This window comes from Xyrauchen texanus, chromosome 40 (genome assembly GCF_025860055.1).
Source record: "Xyrauchen texanus isolate HMW12.3.18 chromosome 40, RBS_HiC_50CHRs, whole genome shotgun sequence".
Taxonomy (NCBI): domain Eukaryota; kingdom Metazoa; phylum Chordata; class Actinopteri; order Cypriniformes; family Catostomidae; genus Xyrauchen; species Xyrauchen texanus.
In genome coordinates, this window is record NC_068315.1 from 23689508 (window position 1) to 23713024 (window position 23517).

At 40.4% G+C, this 23517-nt stretch overlaps 1 protein-coding gene across 2 annotated transcripts in view; it reads left to right on the forward strand.

Moving 5' to 3' along the window:
- Positions 1-23517, forward strand: part of LOC127633151 (ras-related protein Rab-26-like) — a 104304-nt gene that overhangs the window by 61601 nt on the left and 19186 nt on the right. For both annotated transcript variants that reach the window (XM_052112034.1, XM_052112033.1), the window contains exon 5: positions 2578-2630. In XM_052112034.1, the coding sequence (XP_051967994.1) occupies positions 2578-2630 (53 nt within the window). The remainder of the gene's footprint in view (positions 1-2577; positions 2631-23517) is intronic.

Below are 23517 nucleotides of genomic sequence, written 5' to 3' on the forward strand. Positions count from 1 at the left end.
GTTTTTCTAACTGCCCTGTCATCAGTTAAATGTGTGGGAGACCTTCACGCGCTGTCTGTCAGCGCTGCATGTCTTGAGTTTGGACCAGTTGACTCCAAGGTCATTTTAAAGCCTAGACACGGCTATGTCCCCAAGGTGATCAGTAATCCTTTCAGAGCACAAATCATTTCCCTATCGGCGCTGCCAGCATCCGATAGCGAACGCGACGCCAATCTCCTTTGCCCAGTCAGAGCACTGAGATTGTATACTGCGCGCTCTGCCTCTTTCAGATGCTCTGAGCAGCTTTTCGTTTCGTTCGGAGGGCGCACCAAAGGTTTCGCCGCCTCGAAACAGACACTGTCTAGATGGATAGTGGACGCTATTGCTGCCGCGTACGCGTCAAAAGACCTACCCTACAATGCCGTTAGGCATTAGGGCTCACTCCACTAGAGGCATGGCCTCCTCGTGGGCATGGTCCAGCGGGATTTCCATTCACGACATATGTGTGGCAGCGGGCTGGGCTTCCCCCTCCACCTTTGTCAGATTTTACAATCTGGAAGTGCCCGCCCTGCAGGCAAAACTACTAGCGGTTTAATACGCTACAGCTCCCCTGGTGAGCTGCACTGATGGGACACATTCCACACAGACCGGCACCGCCGCTCTGTCTTTCCCTTCCCACTATGTGCTTATGTATTACACACACACTGGCCCGCACTCTTGCCGGCCAAATATTATTCCCCCACTCACAAGGGCTCCCCCAGGTCCCCCCCCCCCGGGGCTCATGCAGTGGATGCTTGGCGCGCACGGCGTTGACAATGGGTTCCCGTAGCGTAAGCTAGCTTACGTAACCTCGGTTCTCTCTAGATGAGGGAACGAGTATTGCGTAGCCGGCCGTGCTCGCGCCACGAGCGACTTTCGCTTCATTCAATGAAAACCAGGGTTCCAGCCTACGAACTTACGCTTATATGCACTCTAGCCACGCCCATTCTGGCGGGCTTTGATACAGTGACGGCGCGGGCGCCTCTCATTGGACGCGAGTTCACTCAAGTTCGTCTATAGGCTGCTGCAGTTGCCGCAGATCAACCAATGAGCTCGCTAGCTAGCCCACTCAAGGTATGCAGCTGCTGCACTGCGTTGACAATGGATACAAAATTAAGGATAATTTTTTGGCTTCAATATCTCAGAAAAGATGAATCTTTCCCGTAGCGTAAGCTAGCTTACGCAATACTCGTTCCCTCATCTAGAGAGAACCGAGGTTACATAAGGTAACCGATTCGTTTTCGTCGGGAGTCTGTACGTCGAAATAAAGAATGTTTATCGCAATGAAATTTCCTCAAACGCTACTCAGAGTAGCAGCACAGTGAGCTATGAGCCAAATAGCACAATAGGTCTTAACATGATAAAATCTCACATTAAAGTCAAACAAAAATGATCAAACTGTTACTGCCTGTATATGCGCGCTGCCCGTGCTGGTTCACATTTCCATGTCATGTGCGTGGAGTTAAATAGCCTCTTTGGGGTGCATTGATTTTTATACGGTTTAAAATCAAATGGAATTTAATTATTGTAGGCGACTTAAGCTGCACACCAGAGCAAAAAAAAAAACACTGTCTTACCGTTTATCAAGCACTGAAACTGTGCTTTGTTAAAAACACCCTGGAATCATGTTTAATGGTGTAACAGTCATGAAACCCAATGCAGGTGTTTTGAGATGCATTTATAAAAATGTACGTTATTTTTAACTATACATTTTGATCCTACAATGGCATTATATTGCCATTGTTAAATAAAAGGAAAAATTTAGATTGAGAATAAATTCGTAATATACTCGGATAAAGTTGTGCAATATGAGATTAAATTCCTATGAGAATTAATTCAAAATTATTAGAATAAAGTTGTAGAATTGTGAGAATAAAGAGAAAAAATCTCAAAATTAGGCTAAACAGAACATCATCACAACGATAGAGCTCCGAACCAGCAGCTTCATTAATGCAAGAGAGCAGATGCTCCAGTTTTATGTTTTACATCACTTTGATTTTACTTTCCTTTCGTTTTATTCTCAAAATATTACGACTTTAATCTCATAATGCGTCGACTTTATTCTTGTAATTTTAATTTATTATGATAAATGACAATTGCAAATTTAAATAGTTAAGTAACTGATTTATTTTGTTAGTGTTAGTTTCTGCACAATGAACAGTGAGCCGACAAGTTGTATTTCTCGCTTTGATCCTCTGCAGTGTCAATTAAAACATGTTTTATTAGTTTATTGTGCATCTGACGTTTGCTCATATAAAGTTCTGAACCGGCGTCAGTTTTGTGCTTAATATAACTATTATTTGACAGGTATGGTGGTCATTTTTTAAGTTATGGGCGTAAAGATTCTTCTTATTTATATATATTAAAATTTGGCCTGAGGGCTAAGCCCTGGATGTCATTGAAGTCTAGCGACACCCCTGGTCTGTTCTAATAATTAAAAATGTTGTATTCAAAAGTATTTTTAGTATATTTAGAAACTTCAAATGTCTGGATATTCGTACAGTTTTTCTGTCTTGTGTGAATATTTGTGATGACTGTCTTGTCTCCTTTTCTTCTCAGCTCTTTTGCTGCTCTACGATGTGACAAATAAATCTTCTTTCGACAACATGCAGGTAAGACTCATGTGGCATTTAGGGGTAAAGACCCTATGTGCCATCATATCCTGATTTTATGACAATTTGTTGGTATCACAACATTAGTTGTGGCTCAGTTGGTAGAGCGGGTTGGCCACTAATTGCAGGGTTGGTGGTTCGATTCCTGGCCCACACAACTCCACATGCCGAAGTGTCCTTGGGCAAGACACTGAACCCCAAGTTGCTCCCAATGGCAGGCTAGCGCCTTGCATGGCAACTCTGCCACCATTGGTGTGTGAATGTGTGTATGAAAGGGTGATTGGGACACAGTGTAAAGTGCTTTGAATGAAGTGCAGACCATTTACCATATAGTGCATTTAACATGATGCATTACTGTAGTTATCATGAACTAAAATGTACAATATATTTTTTAGACATTTATTAATCTTAGTTCATGTTCATTTATAAAAACACAATTTGTTTATTATTTCATTTTAGTTAATAATGCATTAATGTTAATTTATACAACTTTTACTTTAAAAACATATTAGTTATATGTTAAAATTAACACCAGCTTAGATTAATAAATGCTGTAGAAGTATTGTTCATTGTTAGTTACTGTAATTACACATTTTAATAAACACAACCTCATTGTAAAGTGTTACCAGTTTTCATTTAATTATAAAGGGCCCATATCTTACACTTTTGTAACATTGTAATGTTTCCCTGAGGTCTACTTAAAGGTTTCATGTATGAAAAGCATAATTTAGTTTTACCCTGACCGTTTCTCTGATCCTTAAAATAGTTTTTGTCATCGTTCCTTTAAGAAGTCTAAACAGTATGTAAATAGGTTCTGTTATGATTGGCTAACCTCTTCGCATGTGAAATGAGAAATAGTGCTTAATCACTGGTTTGGGTTTGCTGTTGGGTCTAATAGCTTGTAGTTTGCACTGTCCCATCCTTTTAATAGCAGTCTCTTTGCAAAGCCTGCATTACATTGTGACAATCTATGCTTTGTATTGTGAAAATTAGAGTATCTAACTATGTATGTCTATATAGTACTTCAAATTATCTTGCATCAAGGAATATCCTGGTTTTAAAGCCACCATTCACATTTCAGAACCTTGTTTAAGCTTAAAGTAAACATGAAATTAAATATTCCCAGATTAGTTTTATAATATACATTTCTGGTCCTATTGTGCATGATTCATCAAGGAAAAATATTTTTGTCTTTATAATCTTTTCAAAATGAAATAACTTGCTTTGCCTAAAACCACTTTCCTTTTTGGCTGACATCAGACCTTCTAACTTTTTAACCCCTCCCCTCCAACCACCTGGCTCCGTTCTGGTACGCCTGTTTTTCACAATTCCACTCAATTCCCATTAAATACAATTTTCCTCACTGAATATCCGGTTTCACCTGGAAATATGTCAATAATTACAAATGTAGAATGGTTGCAAATGGTATTCATGTGGACTTAAACTTTACACTTACTTTAAACTAGTACTATAAAGGCCACATACATGGACGCCAGCAGTCATGCAGTACATTTATGAAAGGGAGAATGGAGGGGAAAAAAGTTTAAGGCTAATGAAAGGGAAATAGAGATGCAAGTTTAATGACTAACATCAAAGAGAGGTATTGAGGCCATCTGTCCTGCAGGTTTACATCAGCTGGGCCAGTTATTAATACATCATGAAGTATTGCACCATTTATAACCATTAACAGAGGCACAGGGGGACAGATAACACCCCAGGCTTTTAAAGATCCTTATTAATATGTGAACATGTAAACACACAACCCCCTCACACTCCTACACTTACTCTCATACTCTCTCTCTCTCTCTCTCTCTCTCTCTTTGACACACACACACACAGACACACACCATAAACCAGGGTATATGTTAAGAGGTAAATACAGTTTTTGACTTTTAAAATGAGAGATTCAGCAATACCAATATTTGAAGACCAATACAAGTACCAAGTACCTAGTTTTATGTATCGGCTGATACGAGTAGTTTTGTGTTTTCATACATATGATATTCTATTTGTACTGATGTCATGATATAGCCTATATTAGTGTTTTCAGAAAGTAAAAATGACAATTCTGGGACGTTTTACCAGGGTGAAGCTTGCTTTTAAATGTAACCTTGCTAAAATGTACGAGACGTTACACATGCTTTAATTACATTATTTCTGCTTGTTGTTCTGCACATTCATGGAGTGGCCAATCCGGCCTTAGTATTGATAGATTATTTGGAGTCACGTTGAGATTGACAGAGTTTGAATTTCGTTTGATTACTTTATCCTGTGTTGTTGTTGGGCCAATTAGAAGTGACAGACAATAACTACAATCCCTTTTTCCAGCATCTTTAAACAAAACATATATGATTTATGGAGTCACATATATATTGTATATATATAATGAGTTGTGTGGATAGCAAAAATAATTGATACATATTATTGTTTTGCATTTTCCATCATTTTACAACATAAAATTAAAAATAACATGAGATGACAGACCCCCTCCCCTTTTTTCAGGCAAACTGTATAATTCACAGACACATTGAAACTCTGGCGTACATCTACAAAAATAAATAAATAAAATAAATCCTCTAATTGCGGCTGCAATCACACATTCACATGTGTGAATACAATTCCTACAACCGGCTCAGACTCACATACATTTGCATCTCAACAAGCTTTTGTCTCGGACTCATAAACATAAGGGACATTTTGAGAATGTGCGTGTGTGTGTGTGTGCGTGCGTGCGAATGCGCTAAAAAGCACCTGTTCATTTGCTCAGATGAACTCAAGCTGCACCTCTGCTGCTCAGGTTATTGAATGTAACTCCATGCTAATCACTTTGACGAACAGGAACAAAAGCCAGATATACGAAAAGCCAAAGCCTTCTCGTCAGCTATAAAGGATGTTTATGGAGAGTAGATGCACATTGTGTTCATGGACTTATTATATCAACATCAAGACTTTAGGCTAACATTTTTAATGGAAAGTTTAGATTTTTGGTCAAAATTTCTTTAAATTTGTTTTTTTTTTTTTTTGGAATTTCACACATCTTGTGGACTTCACTAATGAATTCACATTTTGTGCAATATTCCTGTATTATATCAGTTAATATGAGTGTATAAAATGCTTATTAACATAGATTTAGATTAAGTATTACATGTCACCTCGCAGAACATCCCAGTAATAATTCATGTCATCTGCTCTCACACACAAATGTATAGTTTTGCATAATCATTTTTTCTATCTCTATATTATCTTTTGTAATTCCATTAAGGCACTGTAAATGCAATCAACCTGTCTGCATCAAGCCATGTGCACCATCACATTAAGCTTATTTTTAACTATAATCTGTGATCCTACTATGGCATTTTATTGCCACATTAAATAAAAGGAAAAATGTCGATTTCGAGAATAAACTCGTAATGAAGTGAAAATTACGAGGATAATTTTGTGGCTTTATGAGATTAAATTCCTATGAGAATAAATTCAAAATGGCCTTCCCAATAAGGCCATGTGCACCATCACATTAAGCTTTCTCTTTATTGTCAAAGCATGGAGTGCACTAAATAAACTTTGGCTTCCTTTGTGCTGTAATGCAGATTCAAGGCGCTATGCTATTGCTGGCAGCAACATTTTCATTTCTCACAGAGATAATTGACATATTTAGTGCTAAAAAGGATGACATCGGATTAAAGCAGGAGAAGTGAATTTCACATGGTTGCATCAGCATCTTTTCTTGTAATGAATCAACCACATGGTCGCTAATAAGCTCAGACTAAATCGCATCTTGTGGCAAATTTTCCCATACTGGGTTTGTATGTCAGTGGGCCGATGTGAACATGTTGGGGTTTGCAGAGAATACAGAAGGAGGGTGTGCTCGTTCAGATCAGGAAAAAATCTTTTAAACCACCAAGTGATATCGATAATCAAAAGATGAAGAGAGTGCATGAATTGAGGATTTGAGGGGGTGGAGATGATTTAAAAGCACAGAGGACATACCAGATAAGATGAGGGATGCACGGTCTAGTACAGTTTTTGAGGTCAACTTGTACTGGGCCTGTGTGCAGCATATTGAGGCTGTGCACCGCAGTTATATAAACCTCAAAAGATCACTTAAAGTTTAGCTTAGTTCTTTAAGGGCATTCCACTTATACAGTAGTTCAACCAAAAATAAAACTGCTTTCATCATTCACTCACCCTCATATCATTTCAAACCTGTATGACTTTCTTTCCTCCATAGAACACAAAAGGAGATTTTGTGTTGTTGCTCTTTTCCATGCAATTAAAGCTTCACAAAGAATGATCCATATGAAAATGATCATAAAAGTAGTCCATATGACTCATGGTATATTCATACATTTCTTGGATGTGAGTACGCAGGGTTGTTTGTTGACCGTATAAAACTATTTAATGTGGCAAATGTGGCACTCAGGCCAGTATTTTGAGACCCTGCTGTAAACAATATAGTTATTCATGGAGATTTTGTTTTATTCTAGTTGCACATTTGGAAATTTTTCCCTTTTATTCCTGTCTGTCTAGGTGTTTATCCTTTATAAGGGCATAAACAAAACACCATCAATCTGCACCACTTGACCTCTTGTTTCATTGTTTTCCACTTCTGAACTGAACTACTTCCTCATTTCACAGGGACAATCTGTTTATCTTTATCGGTTCTACAGCAGCAGTTATCTCTAGCTCTCTCCTTTGCTTTTACTCTTTTCATCTTCCTCTCCTCTCAAGTTCTACCTTTTAAGTAAAGAGATTACTTTCATATAGTACTCTCTCTCTTTCTTACACACAAACACACATGCACGCACGCACGCACACACACACACATACAGGTGAAACTCGAAAAATTAGAATATCGTGCAAAAGTTCATTAATTTCAGTAATTCAACTTAAAAGGTGAAACTAATATATTATATAGACTCATTACAAGCAAAGTAAGATATTTCAAGCCTTTATTTGATATAATTTTTATGATTATGGCTTACAGCTTATGAAAACCCCAAATTCAGAATCTCAGAAAATTAGAATATTGTGAAAAGGTTCAGTATTGTAGGCTCAAAGTGTCACACTCTAATCAGCTAAACACCTGCAAAGGGTTCCTGAGCCTTTAAATGGTCTCTCAGTCTGGTTCAGTTGAATTCACAATCATGGGGAAGACTGCTGACCTGACAGTTGTGCAGAAAACCATCACTGACACCCTCCACAAGGAGGGAAAGCCTCAAAAGGTAATTGCAAAAGAAGTTGGATGTTCTCAAAGTGCTGTATCAAAGCACATTAATAGAAAGTTAAGTGGAAGGGAAAAGTGTGGACGAAAAAGGTGCACAAGCAGCAGGGATGACCGTAGCCTGGAGAGGATTGTCAGGAAAAGGCCATTCAAATGTGTGGGGAGCTTCACAAGGAGTGGACTGAGGCTGGAGTTACTGCATCAAGAGCCACCACACACAGACAGGTCCTGGACATGGGCTTCAAATGTCAAACGTCTTACCTGGGCTAAAGAAAATAAGAACTGGTCTGTTGCTCAGTGGTCCAAAGTCCTCTTTTCTGATGAGAGCAAATTTTGCATCTCATTTGGAAACCAAGGTCCCAGAGTCTGGAGGAAGAATGGAGAGGCACACAATCCAAGATGCTTGAAGTCCAGTGTGAAGTTTCCACAGTCTGTGTTGGTTTGGGGAGCCATGTCATCGGCTGGTGTTGGTCCACTGTGCTTTATTAAGTCCAGAGTCAACGCAGCCGTCTACCGGGACATTTTAGAGCACTTCATGCTTCCTTCAGCAGACAAGCTTTATGGAGATGCTGACTTCATTTTCCAGCAGGACTTGGCACCTGCCCACACTGCCAAAAGTACCAAAACCTGGTTCAATGACCATGGTATTACTGTGCTTGATTGGCCAGCAAACTCGCCTGACCTGAACCCCATAGAGAATCTATGGGGCATTGCCAAGAGAAAGATGAAAGACATGAGACCAAACAATGCAGAAGAGCTGAAGGCCGCTATTGAAGCATCTTGGTCTTCCATAACACCTCAGCAGTGCCACAGGCTGATAGCATCCATGCCACGCCGTATTGAGGCAGTAATTAATGCAAAAGGGGCCCAAACCAAGTACTGAGTACATATGCATGATTATACTTTTCAGAGGGCCGACATTTCTGTATTTAAAATCCTTTTTTTTTATTGATTTCATGTAATATTCTAATTTTCTGAGATTCTGAATTTGGGGTTTTCATAAGCTGTAAGCCATAATCATCAAAATTATATCAAATAAAGGCTTGAAATAGCTTACTTTTCTTGTAATGAGTCTATATAATATATTAGTTTCACCTTTTAAGTTGAATTACTGAAATTAATGAACTTTTGCACGATATTCTAATTTTTCGAGTTTCACCTGTAGAGGAGTAAGATGTTGTTGTGTATGCTGATGGTTCCTCTAGGTTGTGATTTCAGCTGAGAGAGATCCAGTCATGCTCTGGTTTCCATCATGTCTGAGAAAGAGTTTCTATCTGAAAAGTTTCCTATTGTTATATTTACTTACTGACTTTGTTTCTGCCCTGACTATGATCTGGTTATTATTTGTGTGTGATTAATTCTGTGGGTGTAATCATAGATGCTATTGTTTTGATCAGTCTAGTTATAAATTGTAGCTTAGCACAACCAGAATGCGAAATCAAACACTGGCTTTGATTAAAACATGCATATTGTTTTGAATAACCATTTAGCATAATCTTTTGTTACTGGTTATTTAACCTAGATAAAAACTCACTGAGATTAAATTACCTTTTTCAAGAATGACATGGCCAAGAAGGCAGCACTGACAAAAATGACAGATAACATAACATGAAAGTACAAATTACACCCTCACCCCCACCAAAAGAAAGACAAACAAACTAAACTAAATGATCAAAATACATCAACCAAAGGGGACAGAACAAAACACTGATCAATTCCAGTCAAATATAACAAAGGTGATATCCTTGCCTACACTCAATGTTGTTAACAAGTGCCATAAAAACAAGCCAGTGGAGAGAGCACAGTACATTTGAAATATTCCTGTAGGTCGTTCCATGTTTTTGGGGAATTAAACTTACCCTGCTCAGACCTAACATGGGGAGCGGCAAGTAGTACAATGTCCTTTGAATGAAGATTATAACATTCATATTTTACAGAGATAATAGATGATAAGTAAACTGGAGATTTATTAATTGATTTATAAATGAAACAGTACCAGTGTAAATCGCATTCGTGAATCCAGAGGTGGCTGTTCAGCCTTAGCATAGAGAGTACAATGGTGGGTTTGATAACCAAAACCTGTAATAAAACGTAAGGCACTATGAAAAAGGGTGTACATTTAAATAATGTACTGGGGCATGCATGCAACACGCACGCACACACACACACACACACACACACACACACACACACACATGTTGTGTTTCCATGTTTTATGGGGACTTTCCATAGACATAATGGTTTTTATACTGTACAAACTTTATATTCTATCCCCTAAACCTAACCCTACCCCTAAACCTAACCCTCACAGAAAACTGTCTGCATTTTTACATTTTCAAAAAACATAATTTAGTATGATTTATAAGCTGTTTTCCTCATGGGGACCGACAAAATGTCCCCACAAGGTCAAACATTTCGGGTTTTACTATCCTTATGGGGACATTTGGTCCCCACAAAGTGATAAATACACGCTCACACACACACACTCTCACACACACACACACACACAAACAAACAAACAAACAACCGCCATTCGCCACTAAGTGGCGGTGACGTCACCACGACGCTTGTGCCAGGCTATGTGCACGTTAAGGCCACGTGAAGTGTCGAACACCCGCTGGCAGGAGGTCACGGGACAGATCCAACCGGTGACATGGGTCGAATGACTGAGATGACTGGTTGATGCACCACCTGTGCCCCCTACTGTGCCAACTTGCTGTGCTTTAGCCACCCTGCGCTCTGCTCGTTGTTGTGAGCGTCGCTCCTCTGCCCTCCGTTGTTGTTGGAGGGCGACTGCCTCCAACTGGCCAGCAGCATCCTTCACAAGCCTCCTCCAAAGAGGCCGATCTTGACACTGCTGGTACCAGTCGTCGGCAAGTCCACTCAGCTCCAGATCCTCCTGTACCACATCACTCCATCTCTTCTCCAGCCCGTGCCGCTCCGCTTAGCCCCTCTATCCGGCCAAACAATAACTGTTTAGGCATGCGGTGGCCGGGCATGCGGGCTACATGACCCAGCCAACGCAACCTTGCCTGCCGGAGGAGCTCACCGATGGGACTTTGTCCACATCTTTCAAAGACTTGTGAGCTCCTCACACAATCCAGCCTGGTTAAACCCAGGATGGATCTTAGGCAGGCCAGCCTAAATGTTTCTAGCCGGCGATGATGTTCCATTAGGGGGGTCCACGTTTCGCAAGCATAGAGAAGGGAGGGAATGACCGTGGCCGAGAATACTTGAAGCTTTGTGCGGAGCGACAAACCGGGTAGCTTCCACACAGCATTACGCAGCCGATGAAAAGATAATGCCGCTCGACTGATTCGGAGTGAGACCTCTGCTGTCAAACCGGAGCTGGTCATAAGCACACTTCCCAGGTATGGAAAACACTCCACTCTCTCCACAACTGCCCCATCACCAATTGGGAGCTGTGGGGGTGTAGTGTCCGTTGGTACATAATACCCAGGAAGGTGCTTAGTTTTGGTTGGGCTGATGGTCAGGCCCCATCTCTTAGTGGCAAGCTCCAGATTCATCAGCAGCGCCTCCAACTCCTCCTCTGAGTGAGCAGCAATCACCAGATCATCAGCATACATAATGTGGTTGACCAATAGGGAGCCATCCCTTGACCGCACCTGGGCATCGATCAACCTCCCATTATATCTGTACCAGATGGAAATTCCTCCAGTACAGCCATCGAAGGCTTCACGAACCACATGGTCAAAATAGATATTAAATAATGTGGGGGCCAGAGGACATCCCTGTCGCACTCCAAGGTGAACAGGGAATGGCTCCGACTCCCGACCACGTAGTTTTACCGGGCCCGCTCGCCATCATGAAGGTCCTTAATGATCGCGAGCAGCGGGTCTGGGATTCCGGAAGCACGAAGAACAACCCAGAGCCCAGGCCTACTGATGGTATCATAGGCCTTGACCAGGTCAATAAAGCAGAGATGTAGGTCTTGCTGGAATTCCCTACACCTCTGCTGTAGCAGACGGACAGAGAATATGGCATCCGTGCAAGACCGCCCCTTCCTGGACACACACACACACACACACACACACACACACACACACACACACACACACACACACACACACACACACACACAAGTGTCCTAAACGTAGTCAATGCAACTTGTTGTTATATTCCAAGTCTTCTGAAGGCATATGGCCACATGTAAAATGAACAGATTGAAATGTAAGTCTTTATTCACTCTCAAATAAATGATAAAAAATCTGTCAATCAAATATGGTAACATGTCAGTAACATCAGTCCACATTGGACCTTCTGTCATGACGTCATGCACTTTGGTCACAAGACGTACCCGAACCAATAACTGTAATGGGAGCCAGCTGGTAGATGGCTGTGCAGTGTGTAAACTTCACTATCCTGACCTCAAGAGGTGCACTAGCGATTGACGCTAGAGGCTGTAGCCTTTATCCTACTTGTTAGCACACCCGCCTCTCACACCGCAGATGCCAGTTTGAGTCCCGCACATAGCAGGGCGACAGGGACGGTTACATAAGCATACCATTTAGAAAGGAATACAGTCTTAATGCAATTTAATTGGAATGCAAACAAAATACTAAATAAGTGTAGATTTAAAAATTTGAGGAAATTTAGCAAATTTTAAAACTTCTCCAATCTGTTTAGAGGCTCTGGGAACTCTTCTGTCAGACTGGTTATATTATCAAAATCATTGCACAAATTCAAAATTCTCAATGCAGAAATACAAATGTAGGCTAAGATGCTTATGATGCTAAGATGCTTGTGTAGGCACAAAGCTACATTAAAATTGTAAATGAGACCTCAAATGTTGCAATAACTGAACATTTATTCATCATTTAACGATTTGGAAAAAATATGAATAGATACTATAGACTATGTTTTCAAACTTTAGAAACATTCCCACAGTAAAGGAAGCAATTATTAGCAATTAAAAGTGAAGAAAAGGGCAGTAAGTTAAGTGCCTCTGTGAAAAGTGAGAGACAGAGAGAGAGAGAGAGATATGTGTGAGGATTTCAGAGAAAAAGTGTAATTCAAAGTGTAGTTCAGTGGGAAAATGTAGATATTGTTAGCTAAATCCAGCCGATCTAAAGTGGACACTCCACTGAGACTGCCCTGCTGTCTGTCACAGAGTCGCTGAGATGGGCGAAAGCTGAATCCAGATCATCCGTTCTGATCCTGCTGGACCTTTCTGCTGCCTTTGACACAGTCAACCATCAGATTCTACTCTCCATCCACTCTAAACTGGGCATCACTGGAACTGTGCTTGGCTGGTTCAACTCCTATCTCTCAGAAAGGTCCTTTGAGGTAGCCTGGAGAGGGGAGGTATCCAAGCCACATCAGTTACTTACTGGGGTACCTCAGGGATCAATACTTGGGCCACTTCTCTTCTCCATATACACAACATCACTGGGATCCATCATCCAGTCACATGGTTTCTCTTACCACTGCTACGCTGATGACACGCAACTGTACTTTCACGCAACTTGTCTTTCCAGCCCAACGACACCACAGTGACCGCTCGAATCGCTGCCTATCTGGCAGACATCTCAGCCTGGATGAAGGAACACCACCTTCAACTCAACCCAGCCAAGACCGAACTCGTATTTCCAGCCAACCCTGCTGTTGAATACAACATCACTGGGATCCATCATCCAGTCACATGGTTTCTCTTACCACTCCTACGCTGATGACATGCAACTCTACTTGTCTTTCCAGCCCAACGACACCAAAGTGACCGCTCAAATCGCTGCCTGTTTGGCAGACATCTCAGCCTGGATGAAGGAACACCAGAATGCAGCAGCATGTCTGGTCTTTAATGAACCTAAGAGAGCACATGTTACACCACTCTTTGTCTCTCTCCACTGGCTGCCGGTTCATGCACGTACTAAATTCAAGGCCCTGATGCTGGCATACAAAACAGTCACTGGGTCTGATCCAGCATACCTAAAAACATTTATGCAGAGCTACGTTCCCACCAGAAGCCTGCGGTTGGCTAAGGAACGTCGCCTTGTCATACCAAAAAAAGAGGCACCAAAACACTTTCCCGGACTTTCAGTTTCATCATACCACGTTGGTGAAATGACTTTCCCAACTCAATCCGTGAAGCTGACTCACTCTCTATCTTCAAAAACCGGCTAAAAACACATCTTTTCCAAAAGCACTTAACCGGTCACAAAAAAATATATATATATATATATATATATATATATATATATATATATATATATATTTATAATTCTTGTTGCACTTAAATCTGTTTTGTATACTATTCTGATGATAGTGAAACTTTGTAGTATGGCACTTTTGGTACCACTGTCTCCTTAAGATGATTTGCTTATGTTTTCCTCTTTTGTAAGTCACTTTGGATAAAAGCGTCTTCCAAATGAATAAATGTAAATGTAAATTGGGTGACCAGATTGCAGTAAAAAAAGCTAAAAATGCATTTGTATTTTCACCTTCATCGAATTTGGTCAGAATCCGTTCCTGACCACCTCCGAATGTGGTTTCAGTGGTCCTATCACAATGCGTCTTGGCTGCATATACACCAGGCTTTTAATGTGGTTAAGTGTGATCCAATAACCAAAAATGCATATTAATAGGTGTAAATGAGGCCAATAATTTGGACATTTTGTACATGTTGGTTTGTTGAGTTGAGCCATCAGAGATTTTCTTTGAGCATTTTTTTAAAATAATCTTGTTAATATAATTTATATATCTCTATAATTTTGTTTTTAAAGTCCTCTAAAGTGATACGACTTGAAGACAGAGCCACTGCTCAAGTGAAAATGCAGAATGATGTGCAGAAATAGATGAGAATAAAAAAATGAGAAGTTTCTGCTGTCTTGACCCTTTTATGACAAGAGTTAATTAAAAATAATCTTTGGTGTTCTTCTAAAGAGGCCATGAAGAGTGATGTCTCTGTCTCCAGAGACAGCTACAGCAATGCATCAGTGCTCTTCTGAGGTCCACTTCAAACCACCTAATTGACCAGCTTTACCCTTTCTTCATGGCCAGTACGTCAAACAGACTCTGTTTGGCACAATGCCAGTTTTGCTTCAACTGTTCACAGTCTTCATGTCACTGGGAAATCTACTAATGGAGGCTATTTGTCTATTTTTAGATTTCAGTCTGCACATCAGGTAACTTGGGTTCTGTTTACACAAGGATCAACATTAATCTCGGGTAATCCAATTGCCAAAGTGTTCAGCCAAGAAACATTAAACTGTTATATTCATGCGTCACAAATGCATCTCTTGTGGCCTTGTGCCATTTCTTTGGAGGGAAACTTCTCTGATTTCATGATTTAATTGATAAATTACTACATCAGAGTATCACTGTTTTCCTACTTTAATCTTACCACAAATGTGGACATTTTGAGCCGAATGCTCAATGGTATTTTATTTGAGCCGAAACAGACTATGACAACCCATTCTGATTTGAATGAGATGGCAAAATCGTAAGATATTGGCTTGTACTAAAAGGTATGACTTTTATTGCTATTGCAAATATGTAATCAAATTATATAGTATTACATATTTTACTAGTTCCAATCAGCATAGCCAGAATGTCATATGTCCTGTGGCTTTCATTTTATGTTTCTAGTTTCTGAGTGCCCAATAGCAAAGATGCAGCATGCAGTTTGTGTACTTCCAAGGCTGAATGCAACAACTGTTCTTGAGATGTATAGGAATGCTAAGAATAGCTCTCTCCTGGTATTATGTACCTTGGGTAGAATTATTACTAGACTCAAAATCTAAATAAAAACCTGACTTCAAGCATTAAGTGTTCTGTGTAGAACCCTCATGTGATGGGATAATGTGAACAGTCTTGTGAAGGGTCCTTGTTAGACCCTCATTTGACAGTTCCACCTTCAGATCTTAATAAGAGGATTCTGTGTATAGTTGGAAAAGGCAGCCATTTACACTCCAACCAGGAGTCATCCAGTTCTGTAAGTGATGAGTCTGATTCATGGCATTTCTCAGAGGATATAATATGTCTGGAGTATGTCCATTTCAAATCATTACCAAGCCTGAAAATCTATTTGACATTCAAATTCACACATTCAGTACACATACACTCACCCTTGAGCCAGACACCACATGGCAAATTTTGTAATTTTTGTCTATGGATACCATTTCAGTGGGGAGAAATGAGAGATAATGCACAATTCCCACCCACATTTTTTTTTTTTTATCTAATTTCTCCTGCAGCAGGGCACAGATCTTTTACAGACCTCTGTATACTTATGCTGTACATACCCTACAACAACTTCAGAATGTGTGAAGGGCATGCTTCACTGATCACAACAATATCACCAACTTAGTGCTTGACCCTTTTAACAGCAGTAGTTTCTACACTTTATTCGTTAAAGGAATTATTCAAATCAGGTAATGGTGCAAATATGACCAATAAACTTGTTGCTGAACACAATTTACATGCCAATATTGTGGGTCAGTTCTGAGTATTAGTGGGGATTTTGATTCATCCCTGTGTCTCAAGTCTTTTGAATCCGTTCACCAAAAAGATTCATTCAGGTTCGTCCATTGATTCGTTCAGTAACCATTTCTTCAAATGATACCACTACATCAGTTGGTGGAGACAAATGAGTGTCTTTTATGTGTTTTGAGTGTCATTAAACCATTGTTAGAAATCAAAGGGAAAGACTTCAGTGAATGAGAAACATAAGTAAATGGAAGTGAATGAGAATGATTTGTATAAAAACTTTGATTTGTTCACAAACTACTAGTTCTGAGGAGGTTTGGAGGATGTAGCAGAATACAGCGATCCAGGATGCTTTACTTGGTATGTAAAGCTCTTTAAAATGCAGATGCATTATGGTTTAACTGGATTGTAGGAGGCAAGTGAATAAGACAGGTATTGGCATTGATCTATGACAACATTATCACATGGAAAGTCGGAATGTTGCTTCCGAATATTCCTGCATATTTCTTTACAGCTAAAAAAAAACTTGCTTTACAGTTCACTTTTGGCGACCTTCTGTCATCATTTAGCCTAGAAACTGGAGCACACATGTGCCCTTACATTTAAATACACTTCCTGCTTCTGCCACTAGTGGCGTTGCTTTTAAATTCTGTAAGCAAATGTCAACCTACTCTTTCTGAATATGGAGCAGACAAATGACACAACTGTTTAGTGAATTCACCACTGAGGTTCATTCATAGCAATATAATATTAGACACATACTGCAAGATCTTATCTCTTATCTTATTTTATGTGTCTAGGTCAATAACAATGGTGGGCCAGTGGCACAGACTACCTTTTAAATGCATTGAATATTGGTTGTTTTTTGCTGCTAGTGAAAACATTGGATTTTATTCCTTCACATTCAGTGAAAAGCTATTCCATTGCATAATACAACACTGAGGGAAATATATATAATACAAACAATGCCAACAGTGATGGTAATGTTTGTTATGTAGGTCCCATTACTCTGTTGATGATTTGAACTCTCGTATAGCTTTTTCATGGTGGGAAAACATACTTACCTGAAAATGCCTGAAAGCTGTTGAGTCAAAGCTCAGTCTTGGTTAGTCTTAATGCATTTTACATGAGTGGCTCAGAAAGGAACCATAGAGAACTAAATAAATAGATATTTGCATTGTTTCATTGTCTTCTTCTGGGGAGGTTTTCCACCTTTATTAAACACTAACTCTTACAGTTCACCATCTTTAACTGCCCATAGAGTCTTTGCTGAATCCAAACAATTAATACAAATAATTACTGAAACCAAAAGCAGTATCACAGTGTTTTGCAAATACTGTACTATTTTGAGGTGAACATCCAATCACAATGATTCACACTAAAGTGCTCTTCTATTTCCTTCTCTCTGGGGAAACCATCACTACTTGATTTTTTTTCTTGTGCCTTATCTAGTATGGAATAGCAGCAACAGATGTTACATTCTGATTCCACGCTCTATTGTACCAGAGTAAGAAATTATATTAACATTCAGATCTCAGCATTTTTGACTGTGACCAATAGGAGTTCTCCGATTTTCCCCCGAAGGTCCCTAATTGCAAGACATTTTTGTGTAATGTTTCTACAGTATCGCAGTAAGTGGAAAGCGCATGGGTGTTTCAATTACTTGAAAATTCACTGTGAAGATGAAAATGTGGAAGAGTTTATTTATTTATTTTGAATAAATATGCTTCCTTCTGTGATGTGGAATTGACCCTCTGGTAAGCCTCACACCCTTTTAACTGTTGCTAAAAATGTTTAGCTGTTTACAAGTGCTTGTGCTGCTGTCAAACACCAGCTTCATGTCAGGGTCTTTATTGCCATGTCAGGGATTATTTGGCAATAATGACCAGCTGACTGTGCATTATACCATACATAATTATTATTTGCTAAATGTTGTTTGAATGCAATGTAATGTACAAGAATCACCAATCACAAGTGACCAATCTCACCACTTCTCAGCATTATACACTAGGGCAGTGTTTCCCAAACTGGGGGTATGTGAGGTGACAATTGGGGTATGCGAATGACATTCTGAGATTTACCATTCTTTCAAATTCATCACAGTCTAAAATAACATTCAAACCCAGTTTGTGTGTTTCTCACTGGCAAAAATTCATTTGTGTGCCCTCTAGTGTAGAAACACCAAAATGGTTGTGTCATAAAGGTCAGAAAAATATGCAATTAATTAACCCTATATTTTGCTGTAAAAAAATGCATTTACTCATGCGTCATGCGTTGTTTTACAAAGATAATTGTGTTAAACAGACATATTTTCAAATGACCTTGTGGGAATTTTATCTACGCGTTAGAGAGGGGGTACGTGAAAGGATGTTGAATGTTTGAAGGGGTACGCCACTGTAAAAAGTTTGGTTACCACTGCACTAGGGGTTGCACAGACTAGTCGACTACAACTAACATAGTCAACACTGTCAGCCTGAAGTTGACTAGTCACTCACTATGTGATTTATAAAACTACATCTGTAGGAAATACAGTACCGGTAGGTGTGAACTAAGTGCCACTAAGTAGCTCTGTACAAAAAAGGCAAAGTTCCACAAATGATTTCAGGAATGACGTCATGACTAGATGGTCTAGTGGAAGTGGCGTAGTGGGCCAAAACACATAACTGGTTATCAGAATCAGAACCAGGTTTCTGGTTCGATCCCCACATCCACCACCATTGTGTCCTTGAGCAAGGCACTTAACTCCAGGTTGCTCTGGGGAAATTGTCCCTGTGATAAGAGCACTGTAATTTGCTTTGTATAAAAGCGTCTGCCAAATGCATAAATGTTAGTGGGTTTGACTTTTCGACTATTAAACATCAGTAGGTGAACAACCCATAGTATACTGAAGGAAATGCAGGATTTGGGGATTTTGAGGACAGAGACAGCATGAGGGATTGTGACATCCTTTGAAGTGCTTTGCCGATTGAAAAGCACAAGTCCTTTGACTGACAGCAGTGGAAAGATATTTCAAAATAATACATTATTTATAAGAATTTTATGTTGAAATGCACAACAATATATACAGACATTCTGTTGATGTTACATATTTTGACTGGTCTTATGTGTGAAGGTATTTTTTTTTTAATTATTTGGAATACACTTGAAGATCAACATCTTAATATGCCATTTATGTTATATACTATAAGTGAACACAAATAACTGTTTACTTTACAATGGGAGTTCTTTCTTTTCCTTTTGTAAAATTAAAGGGATAGTTCACCGAAAGATGAAACATCTGTCACCATTTATGCACCCTGATATTGTACCAAACCCCCAGGACTTTCTGTCTTCCATGGAACACAATAGTAGATGTTAAGCAAACTTTTAGCCTCAGTCAACTTTTACATTCATTGTATAGAAAAAGATGCAGTGGAGTGAAAGTTATTGTACCTTAGGCTATCATTTTGCTTAACATTCCCTTTCATTTTATGAAGAAGAAAGAAAGCCATACAGCTTTGGAACAAAATGAGCATGAGTAAATGAGACAATTTTTTTATTTTTGGCTTAACTATTCCATAAGAATAATCTCAATCATATGAACATAATCATGTGAAAATGTGTTCTTGATTATAGGCATATTACTTGTTTATCCTGGAGATATTTACCACATGCATGCATGAGTGAGGCATACAAAAATGCTGTGATCTGTACAACACAAGCTTCAAACATAACTAGAGATGGAAGAGCTCAACTTATGAGTATTGAAGTCTTCCATTCTTCAGTTCTGCTTCTTGTACGGAATTGGTTACCAAAAGCAAGAATTCCCATTTCCATATCTAATGATTGCACATTCCACGGTTACGCCCCAACCTTCTCTGTTAACCTCTGTGATTTCAAAGAAACTGGTATACAGTAGAGTTCCAGATATAGAAAATAACAAACAATTCACTGTGAATGGAAAGATCTTTGTTTAGATGGGTACTGAATTTGTGTTGAAACTGTCAGACTGTCAGCCATTATCAAATTTGTAGTGAAATATCTATTTTCCTGCTGGTCCAGTTGGGACAGTAGTTCACATTTGTACCTGATCTCCCCATATTTAAATTGAACCCATATATAATACATGTATACATGTTTTTATATGTAAAAAAAGTTTTCTTTACCTAAAACTAGCTACAACAAATCATTTATTAGGTTTTTATCATGGATTTACTACAGTAACCATAGTTTAACCATGATATTTTACAATAGTAATATTGTAAACTGTATTAACCATAGTTACCATTCGTAGAAACACCACGGTGTGTGATGATGAAATGGAGAGCACGTCAGTGATCACGTGGTCTGAAGCCCTTATACAATCAAGCCAATTCATTGGCTGATGGTGCCTATGCGATGCCCCTAAAGAGCTACGTCATAGGCTCCTTATAAGCATCAGCCCACAGTGCCATCCCTCTCTTTCTTACTTCAGTGCATTAATTTGTCTAAGCCGTGTTATATCTAGCAACTCACATTGAAGCGAGGAAGATTATTTCTCCCTTTTTGAGTGGCAACCCGAGGATGTCTTTCAAGAAGTGCTTGCCTCCATGTACGCAGTTAATCCTTGGTGGAGAAACTCACGACATGTGTGTGAGCTGTCTGTGTTTTCACAACACAGAGGCCACATTAGAGGGATTCGATTTCCCACAGTGTGATTTGATGAACGTCCGGAAACTCCGCATGAGGCTTGATTTCGGGTTTGCTCTAACTGCGTTTCTGCTAGCACTACGCAGCAACTCAACATGTAGGAAGCTGGCACGGAGGCCGAGGAGATGAGTGGTGAACAGCTGGTCGACCTTCGGTTCTCTCTGTCTCTCTTACTGGATTCAGCCTGATATTCACCTGTGGAATTTACACACAGGCATTTGGGTCCCAGCCCTGAGCCCTGCCCAATGGTTTCTTTTGACGCTGCAGATGAGGACGCCACGTCGATGGGCACTTCGGAATCCGAAGACCAGACAGACGTCTTGCCTTCCAGCAGAGAGGTTTTCAGGCCCTCAGTATCCTAATTAAGTTCACTGTTATTTACATCTTGAATGCCCAACAACCAGAATATAGCTCAGTTTTCCCCTGCAGTTTGCACTTGGGAACGAGCATTCTCAAGAACTCTCAATTCAAATTTGGCCTCTGTCCCCATGACCAAAGGTTTCTGGGCATGCATATCACAATTCGATGTACAACAAGCACAAATGTACACAAATCACACTGTCGTAAATACCCCACACAACCCCCCCATAATAAATGCCAGCCGGCCCCAATCTTCACAATCTTCCCTCTTCAAAATACCAGGGAAGAAGTTTTATCAATGAGCATCCCTGCTGCAAATACACCTCAGGGTGACTTTCATACATGCCTGGGTATAATAAAGGCAAAAACATTATTAACTCCCATTCAATCAGCTGTAGTAGCAGAGGCACAAGTGTTCCCCTCCGCTGTTACACTGAGTGCATGGCAGCCACCAAAAATAAGCCAAGGGCACCACATAGTGGCTACACGTTGACACTGCTGGCTTGGCGGTTTAACAGCAGTTACAGACTATATCGAATTTGGTAATTCAGATGATAAAGCATGGCAATTATGTCATTCAATTCAGATGGGCTCCAGTGAAGTTCAACGGGGTTATTCCTTCAGGGATTCAGGAATTTTACACTCTCTTGCAGAAAAGGAAATAGAAGAGATGGCCCTGCATACCAGCAGGCTTTTCCCCGCTGGTATGCAGGGCGAGAGAGAAAAAACTTGCTCGCCAGTTCCCAGACACGCCGTCACCTGGTCCTCGATCACACCTCCACCCTCTGGCAAATGACAGCCACTCCTCCCTGGGCAGACAAGAGCAACTCCTCTGACCCCTAGCAGATGGAACACCCCTCCACTGCTCCAGGCGGCTGGCAGCGACTCCTCCGTCCCCCGGCAGCTGCGTTTCTCTCTCAAACTGCCGCATCCCACTGCACTTATCCCTCTCCTTGGGTGATTTGCCCGATTGGGGGCCGGGCGTGCATAGTGACATCCCGGCCCTGCACTCCTCCTCATCACAGCATGTTGGATGCAAGTCCTTACCAGTGCTGGATGAGATACATAAAGGGATTCAACCACTTCAATCACGTCTCTTCAAAGTGTGGATGTTGCCAAGCTCGGTCACAATGGAATCGGACACACTTTTGGATTTCGGTGTGGTGGTGTCTTTCATGAACCATCAGGGAGGGGCCACTCTTCCGTGGGTGCATGACAATGTACTTTATCTACGAGCCGTACATATTCCAGACCATTTTATTTTGGGGGTGGATCTCCAGTTCAGACAGGAGAATGGTGGAACTGATCTGCAGGAGGTTTGCCTTGAGCAAGACGTCACACTGTCCCCTGTGGTTCTTTCTCTCAACCCGGCACCACTGGGAATCAATACACTAGCTCATCAGTGGCCGACAGCGTGTCTCTGTGTTTTCCGACGATCAACCTGCTGTACACAGTTCTGCAGAGGGTTTGTGAGGGTCAAGTTCATATCTAATTAGTGGCACTGCATTGTCCAGCTCAAATATGTTTTTTACTCTGGTCTCTCTCCTGGAAGAGATGCTTTTTGAGATCTCCGTCAGAATGGACATGTTGTCTCAGACATGGGTCATCATCTGGCACCCCCGGCTGGACTTATGGAGGTTATGGGTTTGGCCCCTCAATGGGGCACTCTGATGAATGATGGTTTATCCCCCTCTGTGGATGATACCATTCTGAATACTAGAGCCTCATCAACAAGAGGGCTATATACAGTTTAGTGGCATGTTTTCACCTCCTGGTGTTCAGTGTGAAATGAAGATCCTGTTCACTGCCTTATTTGTTCAGTGCTGGAATATTTACAGTAGCGTTTTGAAACCGGGGTTGCTACAGCAATGCCTCAAGTCTATGTTGCTGCTATAGTGACTGAATTCGTGCTTGTGAATGGGGTTTCTATTGGTAGACATTCTCTTGTCTCTTGTTTTATGCAGGTTCAGACTCTGTCCTTGTCCCTTTATATCTTTATAGCTGTTGTGTTATAGGTGCTCTTGGGTGTTTCATTGGAGCCCTTAGCATTAGGTTCTGATACGTTTTTGAGTCTTAAAACTGCACGGCTTTTGGCATTGGCTTCATTTAAGAAGGGTGGTGATTTGCGTGCCCTGTCGATCAATCCTCTGTGTATGGATTTTACGGCAGGGTTACCAAAGATTGTGTTGAGAC